At 45.3% G+C, this 15520-nt stretch overlaps 1 protein-coding gene across 3 annotated transcripts; it reads left to right on the top strand.

Annotated features, from left to right (window-relative positions):
• Positions 1-3835: 3835 nt before the first annotated feature.
• MYOCOS (myocilin opposite strand) lies at positions 3836-13157 on the top strand. Of its 3 annotated transcripts, none has more exons than XM_031658637.1 (3): positions 3836-4102; positions 8954-9091; positions 11579-13157. In XM_031658637.1, coding segments are annotated over exons 1-3 (288 nt in total). In that variant the 5' UTR covers positions 3836-4100; the 3' UTR covers positions 11727-13157. The 3 variants fall into 3 exon arrangements, with proteins under 3 accessions (XP_031514497.1, XP_031514498.1, XP_031514499.1); XM_031658638.1 differs by lacking the exon at positions 3836-4102 and adding an exon at positions 5746-5772; XM_031658639.1 differs by lacking the exon at positions 3836-4102 and adding an exon at positions 7447-7679.
• Positions 13158-15520: the final 2363 nt, after the last annotated feature.

Below are 15520 nucleotides of genomic sequence, written 5' to 3'. Positions count from 1 at the left end.
TGACTTCTAGATTTGGAGCTTGTGCTGCCAAAAGGATGGGGTTGCCATTAACAGAAATGAGGGGCCAGGCGTGGTAGTTCACACCTGTCATCCCAGCACTTTGGGAGGCCGAGGCAGGTGGACCACTTGAGGTCAGGAGTTCGAAACCAGCCTGGCCAACGTGGTGAAACCCTGTCTCTACTAAAAATACAAAACTTTGCCGGGCATGGTGGCACACACTCGTAATCCCAGCTACTCGGGAGGCTGAGGCAGGGGAACCACTTGAGCCCCGGAGGCAGAGGTTGCAGTGAGCCGAGATTATGCCACTGCACTCCAACCTGGGTGACAAGAGCAAAACTCCATCTCAAAACAAACAAACAAACGAACAAACAAAACAAAGAGCCGGGTGCGGTGGCTCATGCTTGTAATCTCAGCACTTTGGGAGGCCGAGGCAGGTGGATCACATGAGGTCGGGAGTTTGAGACCAGCCTGGCCAACATGGCGAAACCCTGTCTCTATTAAAAATACAAAAATTAGCCCAGTGTGGTGGCGCACACCTGTAATCCCAGCTACTGGGGAGGCTGAGGTAGGAGAATCGCTTGAATCCGGGGAGGCAGGGGTTGTAGTGAGCCGAGACTATGCCATTGCACTCCAGCCTGGGTGACAGAGTGAGACTCTGTCTCAAATAAATAACAACAACAACAACAACAACGAGGAAGAGGAACAGGTTTGAAGGAGGTGATCAGGAGTTCAGTCTTGGACACGTGGAATTTACAGGTTTATTGGTTATATTGAGATGTCAAGTCAGCAGCTGATATATTGGTTGAGTTCAGGAGAGAGATCGGGGCTGGAGAGACAGATCAATAGATGTCATCTCCTATAGATGGATGGCATTGTAAGGAACATGGCTGTGCTTTGGTCAAGGATAGGCCGAGGTAAACATCCAGAGTGACTCAGTGAGTTTAGAGTGCAGGCATATATCTCCACTTGTTATCACAACCATGTAGCCATAACATGGAAAGGCTCATCATTTGGCTTTAAGCCACTGTTGTCTGTAAAAGGTATAATTGCCCTGCTGACACTATACAGGCATGCTGGCACCTAGAGAAAGAGAACCAAAGCTGTCCATTTTGCAGACAGTGGGAAGCCAGGGCACAGCATGGCTCAGCTTGAGCCTGGAGAGAGAAAGAGTTAAGCTGCTGACCCTGAGGCAGAGGGGAGCTGTCTGGGCAGCTGTGTGTGGGAGCCACTGGACTAAGCAGCTGAGACAGGGCAGACAGTGTGAGAAAGTTGTTGATGAGAGCTGCTGCTGAATAAAATCATCTTTCACCTGCCTACAGCTTCCCAAATGTTCTTGCTGCTCATCTACCTACTCTCTTCAGACCTCAGCATGGACTGGAAGCTGACCCCAAGCATGATAATTGGCATAGTTGTGAACCTGACAGGCAATTAAGTGATAAGACTAGGTGAGATCAACAGGGAAATGAGTGTAGAGAATAGAAGAGATTCAAGGGCTGAGGCTTGGATGCTGTCCTGTTACGAGTATAGCGAAATAAGAGGAAACAAGCAGAGGGAACTGAGAAAGAGTTGCCAGTGACTTTGGACCAAGCGAGAGGGCGGTGTCCTGGAAGTCAATGAAGACAATGCTTCAAGGAGGAGTGAGTTATTTACTGTTTCAGCTACTGCTGGTGACTGAGTGATATGAGAAATGTTTTTTAAAGTGGATTTGACAGAGAATTGAAGGAAAGGAATTGGAGGCAATGAATATAGACAAGTCTTTTACAAGCAAATTTTGTCTTTGTTTTGTGGTGGGGAAAAGTGGGAACAAGAGAAGGTTAAAATGGGAGAAATAACATGGCTGTTCACTGATGAGAAGGTTCCAACAGAGAGGGGAAATTTGTTAATAAAGAGACGGGAGAATTGTTCAAACGAAGACCTCGAGTAGATGAGAGGGAACGGAATCTAGTGCTGGAGTGGAAGGGTTGGCCCCTGAAAAGAGTGCCAATAGTTCATCTAGAGTAAGGTGAGAGGAGACAGAGAACTTGGGCACGAAGGTTGGAAGGTGGGTAGGCGTGGTGAGTATGGAATTCTCTTATAACTGCTTCCATTTTCCTCAGCTAAGAATGAGAATTGGGAAGACGTGTTGGAGGTTTGAGGACAGAAGAGAAGGTATCTAGGCCTAGGATGAGCATGCACTGACAGCTGCACTCATGAATTTAAAGGAAGACTGGCTATCAAGGTTGTATGTTTTCCACTAGCCACGTACAGCTGCACAGGTGCAGGTGCTGAGTGGGTAGAGAAGTGAATGTCACCTGGGTTGGCACTCAACCAGCCAAGTTGAGAGACTCAAGAGCTGGTCAAGGGAGCTGATAGTACACTTGACAGACTCATAACCCCACCTTAGTGCTAACTGTCCTTTATCTCAGATATGCATATATGTCTAGAAAAAGTTATGTTGGCCTTAGACATTTTGCAGAGATTGAGGATAACTGAGTCACATATGTGATAGTGATCTAGTGCCATAGCCTCTGCTGTTGAGGGGATGACAAGGTAATCTAGTTCCTATATGTGCCTTTGGGGTTCCAGTTCAATTCTTCCTGCAAGGCCCACGAGGGTCACCCATCCTGTTCTTTCAAGAGGATCACTATCTCCTTTTTGTTTGTTGTTTGTTTTTTGAGATGGTGTCTTGCTCTGTCACCCAGGCTGGAGTGCAGTGGCGTGATCTCAGCTCACTGCAACCTCCACCTCCTGGATTCAAGCGGTTCTCCTGCCTCAGCCTCCTGAGTTGCTGGGATTACAGGTGCCCGCCACCACACCCAGCTAATTTTTGTATTTTTTAGTGGAGACGGGGTTTCACCATGTTGGCCAGGCTGGTCTCAAACTCCTGACGTTGAGTGATCTGCCCACCTCGGCCTCTCAAAGTGCTGAGATTACAGGTGTGAGCTACCACGTCTGGCCTCACTATCTCCTTTTTTTGACATGAGTATCCCTCTTTTTTGACCTGAGTATCTTTTGACATGAGTATCCTCTCAACCAGCCCCTATCATTTGAGATAATTTCAATCTATTTATCAAGTAACTAAGAATCTAAGAGAGCTTTTGGTGCCCCCAATTTGTTTTAAAATTGGTAACAGTATCTTGTCGTTGGATACTTTTCTATTGCTTCTAAAGTATGCATTTTCTTGCTTTATTTTACCCATATATGTATTTGGAGAGTGGAAAATGTGGTTGTTAAATGTATGGACTTTGGTATCAAGCAGACCTTGTTTTGAATCCTAGCTCATTACATCTTATCCTCCCAAATAGCAAATTTCTTCTATTGTGCTTTCATTATCATCAATGTAAAGAAATAGACTCTTATTGTTCAACGGCTTTATTACCAGGACCTCTCCTTGTATGAAATGTAAGCTTCATGTTTAGACGTCAGGATTCAGGAACATGTTTCAGCGAAGTATGACACATCCTAAAGGATGGCTAGTGTGGGAAATAGTGATTTTTTTCTGGATTATACTATTGTCAACACTTTAGATGTATCTGAACTACAACAGACTCCCTGAGGGTTCCTAGCTAAAGCTCAGATTTTGTTTTCAAAAGTCATTGAACTAAAACAGTAGCAAACAAACACACACAAAACAGATTATTTAAAGAAATCAAGACTGGGCGCAGCGGCTCATGCCTGTAATCCCAACATTTTGGGAAGCCAAGATGGGCAGATCACTTAAGGTCAGGAGTTCAAAACCAGCCTGGCCAATGTGGGGAAACCCCTATCTCTACTAAAAATAAAAAAATGTGGTGGGCACCTGTGGTTCTAGCTACTGGGGAGGCTGAGGCACAATAATTGTTTGAAACCGGAAGGTGGAGATTGCAGTGAGCTGACATCACTGCATTCCAGTCTAGGCAACAGAGCGAAACTCCATCTCAAAAACAACAAACAAACAAAAACAAATTATTACTGTGGCTGTATATCTCCTGAAATTTACATACAATAATTGCTTCTGACATATTCAAATACAATGCAAAAATTTGTCTATACTTTGAAAACCCTTCACGATTTAGAGACTTTGGGAATCATATAGCTAAAGGAACAGATGAGAAGACAATGCTTCTGAATCTTCTGATTCAATGTAAGTAATTGTTGGGTCCCCACTAGGAGCTCAGCCTGGCCAACCCCTGAGATAGGAGGAAGGGAAAAATACTGGGCTCCTGCTTTTTTTTTTCCTTTCTTTCCTTCTTTATTTATTTATTTTTTTTGAGACGAAGTTTCACTCTGTCACCCAGACTGGACTGCAATGGCGCTATCCCAGCTCACTGCAACCTCTGCCTCCCGGGTTCAAGTGATTCTCCTGCCTCAGGCTCCCAAGCAGCTGGGATTACAGGTGAACACCACCATGCCCGGCTAATTTTTTTTGTATCTTTAGTAGAGATGGGGTTTCACCATGTTTTCAGGCTGGTCTCAAACTCTTGACCTCGTGATCCATCCGCCTCGGCCTCCCAAAGTGCTGGGATTACAGGCATGAGCCACTGCACCCAGCCCCTGCTTTCAGAAAGTATCTAATTGGGCTTGGAGGGTGTGATTGTCAGAGGCGTGTGAACCAGAGCAACTCCATCTTAAATAGGAGCTGGGGAAAATGAGGCTGAAACCTACCGGGCTCATTCTCAGACAGTTAAGGCATCCTGAGTCACAGGATGAGATAGGAAGTTGGCACAAAACACAGGTCATAAAGACCTTGCTGATAAAACAGTTTGCAGTAAAGGAGCCAGCCAAAATCAAAATGGTGACGAGAGTGACCTCTGGTCGTCTTCACTGCTACACTCCCAGCAGCGCCATGACAGTTTACAAACGCCATGACAATGTCAGGAAGTCACCCTATATGGTCTAACAAGGGGAGGCATGAATAATCTACCCCTAGTTTAGCATATCATCAAGAAATAACCATAAAAATGGGCAACCAGTTGCCCTGGGGTTGCTCTGTCTATGGAGTAGCCATTCTTTTATTCATTTACTTTCTTGATAAACTTGCTTTCACTGTGCACTGTGGACTCGCCCTGAATTCTTTCTTGCACAAGATCCAAGAACCCTCTCTTGGAGTCTGGTTCAGGACCCCTTTCCTGTAACATGATGGTTAACACTGAGTGTCAGCTTGATTGGATTGAAGGATACAAAGCATTGATCCTGAGTATGTCTGTGAGGGTGTTGCCAAAAGAGATTAACATTTGAGTTAGGGCCGGGCGTGGTGGCTCACACCTGTAATCCCAGCACTTTGGGAGGCCGAGGTGGGAGGATCGCCTGTCAGGAATTTGAGACCACCTGACCAATATGGTGACGGGGTAAAACCCCGTCTCTACTAAAAATACAAAAATTAGCTGGGCGTGGTGGTGTGGGCCTGTAGTCCCAGCTACTGGGGAGGCTGAGACAGGATAATTGCTTCAACCTGGGAGGCAGCGGTTGCAGTGAGCCGAGATTGCGCCACTGCACTCCAGCCTGGGCGACAGAGCAGGGCTCTGTCTCAAAAACAAACAAACAAACAAACAAAAAACGTTTGAGTCACTGGGCTGGGAAAGGCAGACCCACTCTTCATCTGGGTGGGCACAGTCTACGCAGCTGCCAGCTAGAATATAAGCAGGCAGAAAACTGTGAAAAGGTGAGACTGGCCTAGCCCCCAGCCTACATCTTTCTCCTGTGCTGGATGCTTCCTGCCTTCCAACATCAGACTCCAAGTTCTTCAGTTTTGGGACTCGGACTGGCATTTCTTACTCCTCAGCTTGCAGACAGCTTGTGGGACCTTGTGATCATGTGAGTTAATACTTAATAAACTCCCCTTTATATATATATTTATGTATATATATATTTATATATATATAATCTATCTGTATAAAATCTATCTATCTATCTCCTATTAGCTCTTTCCCTCTAGAGAACCCTGACTAATACAGGGGACAGGGCTTACCTTCATTCCATTATATGAAGGTGAGGACTAAACTCTGATTTTTATTTTGCCCAAATTCCTATCTAAGGGGTGTGGGGTATCAAGCCCTGCAAATCATAAATTCTCTTCAGATGGGTTTTATTTAACACTAATCGTGGCTTAAACTCTCCAACCTGACTCTGGCATAACATTATGAGACAAGAAAGAAAATCAAAATATTTTACCCCCAAACATGTTTCTTCACCATATTTTGAAATGGTCATGCGAAGCCATTCTTTGTGGGGGCAAATTTGCATCTGTAAAGAATCTCTATTAACATAGCTAGAGCTTTTTATTCCAGACCCTCCCAATCCTAAAGAGATTAACTGAGATCTAAATAGGAAACATTTGTCATCTATTGTCTCTAAGGTCAGTCACTATAAGACTTTGAAAGAACCTTTGACCTTCACCATCTTTTATCTTAACCTGAACATTCTCTTTCCATCAACGCCAGGTCTTTAGAAAACTCAACCAATTATAAAAAAGAAAATTTTTAAATTCACCTATAGCCTGGAAGCCCCCCCTGCTTTGAGTTGTCCTGCCTTTCTGGACCAAACCAATGTATTTCTTAAATGTATTTGATTGATGTCTCCTGCCTCTCTAAAATGTGTAAAACCAAGCTGCACCCCGATCACCTTGGGCATGTGTTCTCAGGACCTCCTGAGGGCTGTGTCACAGGTCATGATGGTCACTCATATTTGGCTCAGAATCTCTTCAAATGTTTTACAGAGTTTGACTCTTTTCGTTGACAAAGGGAAATAGCTATATCTATCTATGTATATATAGACCTTATGTCAACCTTGTTTTTAATCCCAGCTTCATTTCTTCTATTGTGGTTTTATTATATTTGTAAAGAAATCGACTGCAGCCTTGAACTCTTGGCCTCAAATGATCCTCCCACCTCAGCCTGATGGGATCTATGCTATGATCTCACCACTGCACTTCAGCCTGGGTGACAGGGTGAGACCCTGTCTCAATAATTATAATAGTAATAATACATTTTTAAAAGTAAAAAAATGCAAGAAAGGCAAAATTAGGAATTTTTTGCAAATATTTTCTCAACCCTCACGACTGCCCTAGAAGATAGTATTAGTCCTCTTTCACAAATAAGAAAACCAAGGCTTCTAGAGGTTAAATTACTTGCCCGAGATCACTCAGATCAAAAGTGGGAGTTGCGCAAACAACTCCTTTAATTTCAGAGCTGAAACACCTGCCAACATGGCAGAAGTGCTGTGAATTATCAGGAAGAGGTGGGATCAGTGATGATTGATGGCACTGGGAGGCGGGGTGTATGTGAATTAGCTTTTTAAAAAGTAGCCGATAAAGAGACTAGGTCACAATGTCGTGTTTACTAGCGTCTAAGACAGTGCTTCACCACTGCTCACATGACAGAAAGCTCTTTCCCTGCTCTGCCCCCAAGACCCGTTCTCTCCCTGTGACATCTGTGGGGATTTCTCAAGGACATGGCTCCAGGGGTAATTTGTTTCAGCTGATGCTTTCTAAGGTTGCAAATCAATCTTATTAACCCAAGTTCCTCAGAGAGACTGACTACAGGAGGATAAAAGACTCAAGGGGAGGAAGTTGACGTTGGTGGTCCTTTTTTCACCTTTTCTCTTTCCAAAGTGGTGAAGTAGCTGGTATGTGGGTACAGAGTATGTCATAAGGACATTTCTTAGCAAATCCATGAGTTGACGCGTAAAAGCGGTTATATGCTAAGCTGACCTGGGATTAAAAGGTAAGTTGGGCATCCTTATAAGAACAAACCTTTCCAGCCAAGAGATCAAGCTGGTGAGCTCCGGCTGTTGCAATCTATACTGTAGAATGGCAGAGTCACCACGTTGAGTGTGACCTGGTGTCTAGGAATGGGAATTATTCTAATTCATCTTCTGTTTATTGGGAGATGACTTGGCTCTGTAGTGGAGAGAATATAGTCTTTGAAGTCAGACAGACCTAGTTCTAATTTTAGCTCTGTGACTCCTGAAAAGCTACCTGATTTCTCTACTGCTCAGTTTCCCCATTTGTTGAATGAGGATCATAATACTTACATGTGGGGTTACTGTGGTTATCAAATAACATGAAGTAAAAGGGCCAGGCATGGTGGCTCACGCCTGTAATCCCAGCACTTTGGAAAGCTAAGGAGGGCAGATTTCTTGATCTCAGGAGTTTGAGACCAACCTAAGCAACATGGTGAAACCCATCTCTACAAAAAATACAAAAATTAGCTGGGCATGGTGGCATGCACCTGTAGTCTCAGCTACTTGGGAGGCGGAGGCTGCAGTGAACCGAGATGGCTCCGATACACTCCAGCCTTCATAACAGAGCCAGACCCTGCCTCAAAAACAAACAAACAAACAAACAAACAAAAAACCCAAAAAAAAAGGAGGAGGGGGACAAAGTAAAAGGACATCCCAAGGTGGCTGACAGTAAATGGGTGGCCGCTATTTCTGTTATCAAAATCGATCCTCCAGTCTCTATGCCATGTGCGTATCTGGACAAGTTGCTTGGCTCCCAGCCGCAGTCTTGTTTATGTCCCTTTCCTACTTTTTAGAAGGTAAGTGTTCCAGGAAGAAAGCTCTGCACGTGTCAGTGAGGCCAAACAGCCCTGTGAGGAAAGGGCTCCTCTGGAATGGCGCCATTAGAGGGAAACCAGCATGAGACAGGGCTGCTGTGCAACCTGGGGAGATTCAGTTCACCTCTCTGTGCCTCCATGTCCTCGGTGTTATCTGGGGGTAATGAGAGCCGCCCATTGCACGATTGGAATAATCACATTTGTTATATATAAACAATCAACAAGGATTTTACTCTTAGCCGCCCACTCCTCATAATAGGTATTTGAGGAAATATCTGCCTCTTGACCTAGGGGGAAGGAGGATGATGGCCAGGCTGTCCAGAAAACCCACTGAGAGTAAGGCAGTGAATGTTCTCTGCAAACTGCGTCATGCTGGACCTAGCTGGAGCATTCCTGACCCCTGAAGCATGGGTGCTAGCATGTGTGTTTTACACTCACAGGTGCAGTAACTTTAAATTCCTCAAATCCCCTGAGTGCAAGGCCATGGCTCAGAGAAGCCCTGCAGACAACGGCATTAATCTCCCCTACAAGGACTTGACCTCCGAGGTAACCAGGCGCCGAGTCACCATGACCACGAGGTACCTAAAATCTTTCCTCTGGATCGCTTGTGGGGTTGGGATGGAGCATAACACTGAGCCCCAGCAAGTGCCTGAAACTGTAGCTGGCACTGGTTATTTAAATGTATTTAATGCTGCTGCAAGACACGTTTCACAGAAGAGGAAACTGCTTTGTCATCCATTGTGGAAAACAGACTTTTCTCACATGGCCCTTCAAAGGGTGATGACACCCATTTGTGTATGTTCACTGCGTGGGTGGTGGTGGGATAAACTTCACATTGGTGGCTCTTGATAGAGGGTGGGGAGTGGGGATCACTTTGTTTTGTTTTGTTTTTTCGAGACAGGGTCTCGCTCTGTCACCTGGGCTGGAGTTCAGTAGTGCAATCACAGCTCACTGTAGCCTCAGCCTCAGCCTCAACCTCCTGGGGTTTAAGCAATCCTCCCACCTCAGCCTCCCACCAGCCATGCGCCACCATGTCTGGTTAATATTTTGTATTTTTAACAGAAACAGGGTTTTGCCATGTTGCCCAGGCTGGTCTCAAACTCCTGGGCTCAAGTGGTCCACCTGCCTCGGCCTCCCAAAGTGCTGGGATTACAGACGAGAGCCACTGTGCCTGGCCCAAGCTGACACCTCTAGCTTGAGCTCTTCGTTGGGTACATTATGAGATTAAAAATAATAATCTTACTAAATCTGTTAAGAAGTTGGTCAAAAAAATCAAAATTATTGATTTGAAATAAAAAATACAGATTCCATCTAATGTTGTTTACAATGCCCTTTGACCTTAGAATTTATTAGGATTTAAGATACTAACAAATGAATAGGAATTAGGTACCATTTCTTAGTTACCATACATGGGAATGTTAACTCCTTGTTGATAGTGGTGCACGGCCAGTTTGACACCACGGGTTTAGACCGTGAGAGTGGGCATTGTCTGCAGGAAGTGTGGTCCCTGCGCTCTAATGTCCATCCAAGGACGAGATGGCACAATTCTGCGGCCTGTCCTAGCCACCAAACAATTCCTTTCCTATCATCCCACATCCTTTCAGCAACATTAGGGATCAGCTTTGACTGGGAGATGGCAGCCGTGAACTTGTGGCCAGATTAAAATTTAAATTTGGATTCCAGTTCTGCCTTCTGGTCACATGATCTGGGTAAATCACCTTCTGTCTCAGCTTGCTCAGCTGAAAGATTTAATGTGGGGGCTGAGATTCTACATGTGGTTACTTTCTAGGTAATTTCTAGTCCCTGGAACATAGTAAATGTTCAGGGAACAGTTAAATCTGAACCTGTAAAAGCTTGACAGGCTAGTCCTATGCGCTTGCAAGGCAAGGTTTGCCCAGCCCTGGAGAGGATGGGAAGACCCTGGTATACTCCAGCAGAAGGGGAGGTGAACCTCGCAGCCTGGCGATGGGGACAAGTTAGGCCAAAGGGAGCTGTGAAGTGAACCTGAGAATGGACTGGCCCTACGAATAGCTGGAATGCAAATGCAAGATTTAGACACAGCCTGTCCCAGGATGAAATGCACAGAGGCCAGTAGGGGATGGAGAAAGCTAATTGATGGGAAGAACTCCTGCTCTAATCCTAAGAGACCCTTGGAGGATGGGGGTGGAGGAGTGAGGGTGCAGACTCCAACTCTGTTGGTTCCATGGCACCAACGGGGACAGCTGAGCTCACTCTGAGGAGAGCTGACTGACAAAGTGTTCATAAAGTAGATCTCATTTCTGCAAGGTGAGTGTGGCTGGAGGAGCTTGAAAGGATGTCCTCTAAAATGTTAACTATTCTCTTTAGATGCTGGCATCTGGGGTATTTCTTTTGTTCCTTCTTTTTGGTTGTTTTGAGACAGGGTCTCACTCTGTCACCCATGCTAAAGTGCAATGGTACAATCACAGCTCACTGTATCCTCGATCTCCCAGGCTCAAGCAATCCTCCCACCTCAGCCTCCCGAGTAGCTGGGACCACAGGTACATGCTACCATACCTGGCTAATTTTTATTTTCTTGTGGAGAGGGGGTCTCCCTATGTTGTCCAGGCTGGTCTTGAACTCCTGGGCTCAAGTGATCCTTCTACCTCAGCCTCCCAAAGTGCTGGGATTATCTGTATCTGCATGAACCACCATGCCCAGTCTGTTCTTTCTCTCTATTTATTTAAACCCCTATCTTTGGGCCGGGCGCGGTGGCTCAAGCCTGTAATCCCAGCACTTTGGGAGGCCGAGACGGGCGGATCACAAGGTCAGGAGATCGAGACCATCCTGGCTAACACAGTGAAACCCCGTCTCTACTAAAAATACAAAAACTTAGCCGGGCGAGGTGGCAGGCGCCTGTAGTCCCAGCTACTCGGGAGGCTGAGGCAGGAGAATGGCGTGAGCCCGGGAGGCGGAGCTTGCAGTGAGCTGAGATCCGGCCACTGCACTCCAGCCTGGGTGACAGAGCGAGACTCCGTCTCAAAAAAAAAAAAAAAAATAAACCCCTATCTTTATTCAAATGGCATTCAATGTGCCTTTCTTCCTAGAAAAGAGATAATTACCCAGAAAAGTGATGAAGCCAAGGAGATGCTCTCCCACTTGGATTTGGAACAAACCCCTCCCCCTCGCAGGACCCACCTCACAGTACCTCCTGCCCCACCTCCTTCTCCAGCTGAGGATCCCACAGTCTCCTAAGATGTGAAACTTATTTTGAAGTGAATTCTTACACAGAACTCCAGAAAACAGTTTCAGTGGCATTCTTGAGGTTTGTCTTAGAAGATTCTTGAAGATCTTTGTTCTTTCCTATTTTTCTTCATCACCTAGAACCACTATAGAGCATGGTTTACCCTTGCTAATATACTTAGCCGTTTTTGGTTTTTCAATCCAAGTCTCTGATATGATATGCATATATTTTGATCTTTCATTTATGTTATGTTATAGAACTGTTGCTGTAGTCAGTTGTATTCAAATTAATAAACAATTATCAGGCCTCGTTGTTTATTACTAAATCTGAATCAGTGAAAAGTCTAGGCCTTTGAAGTCCAGAATTTAAAGATCTTAGGTCCTGGGAAGCCTGAGGTAGCTGGATTTTCAAAACACAACCTGAGACACTACAGTTGTGTGGCCCTGTATTTTGGAGCTGCATTCCCATGCCATGTGCTGGGGCTACGGTGGTTGACTTTCACGTTTATTGACAGTGTTTTTAAAGTTTGCTTCCGGGAGATTTGAAGTGATTTTCAAACTCTGTAACAGAAAACTCTACCCTGAAAAGCAGCCAAGTGTAGAGTGGTTCTGCTGGGGAGAAGTCTATTGCTTGAGTCCTCTCCAAGCTCCTTGACAGGCCCCAGTGCACCTCTAAGGACTTCCAGGGCTCTTCAAAATTGTATGAAGGCATCAAAAATGTGACAATTCTGGCATACATATACATATAAAAAATATCCCCACGTGTCATCCTTTATTTCATCTGCTTCTTCCTAGAGTCCTTGCAGCTGTTCTCTCTCCGGGCCTGCGCTGATACCTGTGCTCTGACTCCCCTATGAGAAAGGGAGTCAAAACCTCTGTACCCCATTGTGGAGTTGGGGCAATCACTCTGTGATCTCCCCCGACCCCATGCATTTAGTAAAACCAACGTGCCTTCTTTAAAAACAAAAAGTGCTCCAGTCCTTCTACCCCCATAGTAGCGGACTGTGCCGTTGGTGTGGAAGTTGGGCTTCTTACCTGTGGCCTTCAGCAGTGTGGGGCAGGGAAGGAGCCTGCACTGAGTGTCTGTCATTGCCAGCTGGATGCTGGACATACACATCTCTCTCTCCTCAGTCTGGTGAGGAAACGGGCCTGCACTGTCCAATAGGACGACCACTAGCCACTTGTGACTACTTCGATTTAAATTCATTAAAATAAAATAAAATAAATTCAGTTCTTCAGTCATTCTAGTCACATTTCAAGTGCTTAGTAGCTTTGTGCAGCCAGTGGCTTCCCTATGGGATGTTGCAGATATAGAATGTGACTGCCATTAAAGAGAGTGCTATGTGGCTGGGTGTGGTGGCTCACCCCTGTAATCCCAGCACTCTGGGAGGCAGAGGTGGGTGGATCACCTGAGGTCAGGAGTTTGAGACCAGGCTGGCCAACATGGTGAAACCCTGTCTCCACTAAAAATACAAAAATTAGCTGGGTGTGGTGGTGTACACTTGTAATCCTAGCTACTTGGGAGGCTGAGGCAGGAGAATCACTTGAACTTGGGAGGTGGAGGTTGTGGTGAATTGAGATTGCATCCTGTGCTTCAGCCTAGGCAACAGGGTGAGACTCTGTCTCAAAAAAAAAAAAAAAAGTTCTGTTAAACAGTGATGGGGCAGAGGTTAAACATGTCCGAGGACACGCAGCCAGTTAGCAACAGAATCAAAGAGAGGTCAGGCTGGGAAAGACTAATTCTTGTGCTTTATTTCCATTTGGTTTCTGAACACATTCTAGGATGTTCTCTCTGTTCATTTGTTCGAATATCGAGTACCTACTATGTGAGCATGGCACTGTTCTAGGGATATATCACTGTACAAAACAATCCCTACCCCATGAGGTTTATATTCCAATGGGGAAAGACTAACAAAAAACATACACAATGTAAGGCCAGGTGCAGTGACTCACGTCTCTAGTCCCAGCACTTTGGGAGGTCAAGGTGGGCAGATCGCTTCAGCTCAGGAGTTTGAGACCAGCCTGGACAATGTAGCAACCTCATATCTACAAAAACATACAAAAATAATTTAGCTGGGCATGGTGGCGGGCTCCTGTAGTCCCAGCTACTTGGGAGGCTAAAGTGCAAGGATCACTTGAGCCTGGGAGGTGGAGGTTGCAATAAGCTGAGATTATGCCACTGCACTTCAGCCTGGGTAACAGAGTGAGACCGTCTCTCAAAAACAAGACAAATACACAATGAAGAAATAGTGAATTATACATCAGGAGGTGATAAGTATAATGGAAAAGATGTGTTAAAGCAGTGAAACAGGGTAAGGGAGATTAGAAAGTGCAGGTTGGTTGTCATGTTAAACAGTGTGGTCTGGGTAGGTGTATGAGTCCATTGTAACGCCACTGATAAAGGCATACCCGAGACTAGGAAGAATAAGAGGTTTAATTGGACTTACGTTCCACATGATTCTGAGGGGAGGCCTCAGAATCATGGCGGAGGGCAAAAGGCACCTCTTACATGGTGACAGCAAGAGAAAATGAGGAAGATGCAAAAGCAGAAACCCCTAATAAAACCATCAGATCTTGAGAGACTTATTCACTGCTCGGGAACAGTGTAAGTGGAAACTGTCCCCGTGATTCAGGTTATCTCTCACCAGGTTCCTCCCACAGTATGTGGGAATTAAGGGAATATAATTCAAGTTGAGATTTGGGTGAGGACACAGCCAAAACGTATCGTTCTGTCCCTGGCCCCTTAAAATCTAATGTCCTCACATTTCAAAACTAATAATGCCTTCCCAGCAGTCCTCCAAAGTCTTAACTCATTTCAGCATTAACCCAAAAGTCCATAGTCCAAAGTGTCATCTGAGACAAGGCAAGTCCACCTATGAGCCTGTAAAATCAAAAGCAAGCTAGTTACTTCCTGGATACAGGAGGGTACAGGTATTTGGTAAATACAGCCATTCCAAATAAAAGAAACTGGCCAAAACAAAGGGGTTACAGGGCCCATGCAAGTCTGAAATCCAGCGGGGTAGTCAAATTTTAAAGCTCGAAAATGATCTCCTTTGACTCCAGGTCTGTAGGGCCTCTTGAGGAAGGTGGCATTTGAACAAAGACTTGAAGCCAGTGATGAAGTTAGGTGTGTGGACATTTGGGACAGAGGGAAGAGCTAGTGCAAAGATTCAAAGGTAGAAGTGTGCCTGGTGCATTCAAGGAGAGCAAGGAAGCTTGAGTAGAGTGGATCAGGGAGTTTTGTGGGATGGAGGCACAGTGGTGGAGGAAGGAGGCAGATGATGTGGGGTTTTGTAAGAACTCTGACTTTGACTTTGAATGAGATGGGAAGCCATGGAGGTTTTCAGAAAAAGAGGCGTGATCTGGTTTGTGTCTTAATGGGATTGTTCTGGCTACAGCATTGAGAGTAGGCTGCATTGGTCGGGGGAACAGAAGCAGGTCAGCTGCTATTGTAGTAATCCAGGAACAAGACGATGGTCATTTAGACCAGTTACAATTGGGGTGATGAGAAATATGGGCAGATTCTGGATCTATGTGTTTGAAGATGAAACCTACAAAAGCTGCTGATGGATTGGATGTGGGGTATGAGAGAGAGGTGGGTAAAGGATAACTCCAAGATTTTTGGCCCGAGCAACTAGAGGGATGGAGTTTCCTCAGCCATAAGAAGAGCAGATTTACCTGGGTGCAATGGTTCATGCTTGTGGGGGCTGAGGCAGGAGGATTGCTTGAGGCCAGGAGTTTGAAACCAGCCTCTTCAACATAAGGAGACCCTGTCTCTACAAAAAAAAAAAAAAAAGCCAAGCATA

The sequence above is a fragment of the Papio anubis genome, chromosome 1 (assembly GCF_008728515.1).
Source record: "Papio anubis isolate 15944 chromosome 1, Panubis1.0, whole genome shotgun sequence".
Lineage (NCBI taxonomy): Eukaryota > Metazoa > Chordata > Mammalia > Primates > Cercopithecidae > Papio > Papio anubis.
The sequence above is the reverse complement of the archived record's forward strand: the minus strand, read 5'-3'. Positions and strand labels throughout refer to the sequence as shown.

Bases quoted from the DNA above. Each gene is read 5' to 3' on its own strand.
- MYOCOS (XM_031658637.1), top strand. The intron at 9,092-11,578 runs GTACCTAAAATC...CTTTCTTCCTAG, and splicing joins CGAGTCACCATGACCACGAG to AAAAGAGATAATTACCCAGA.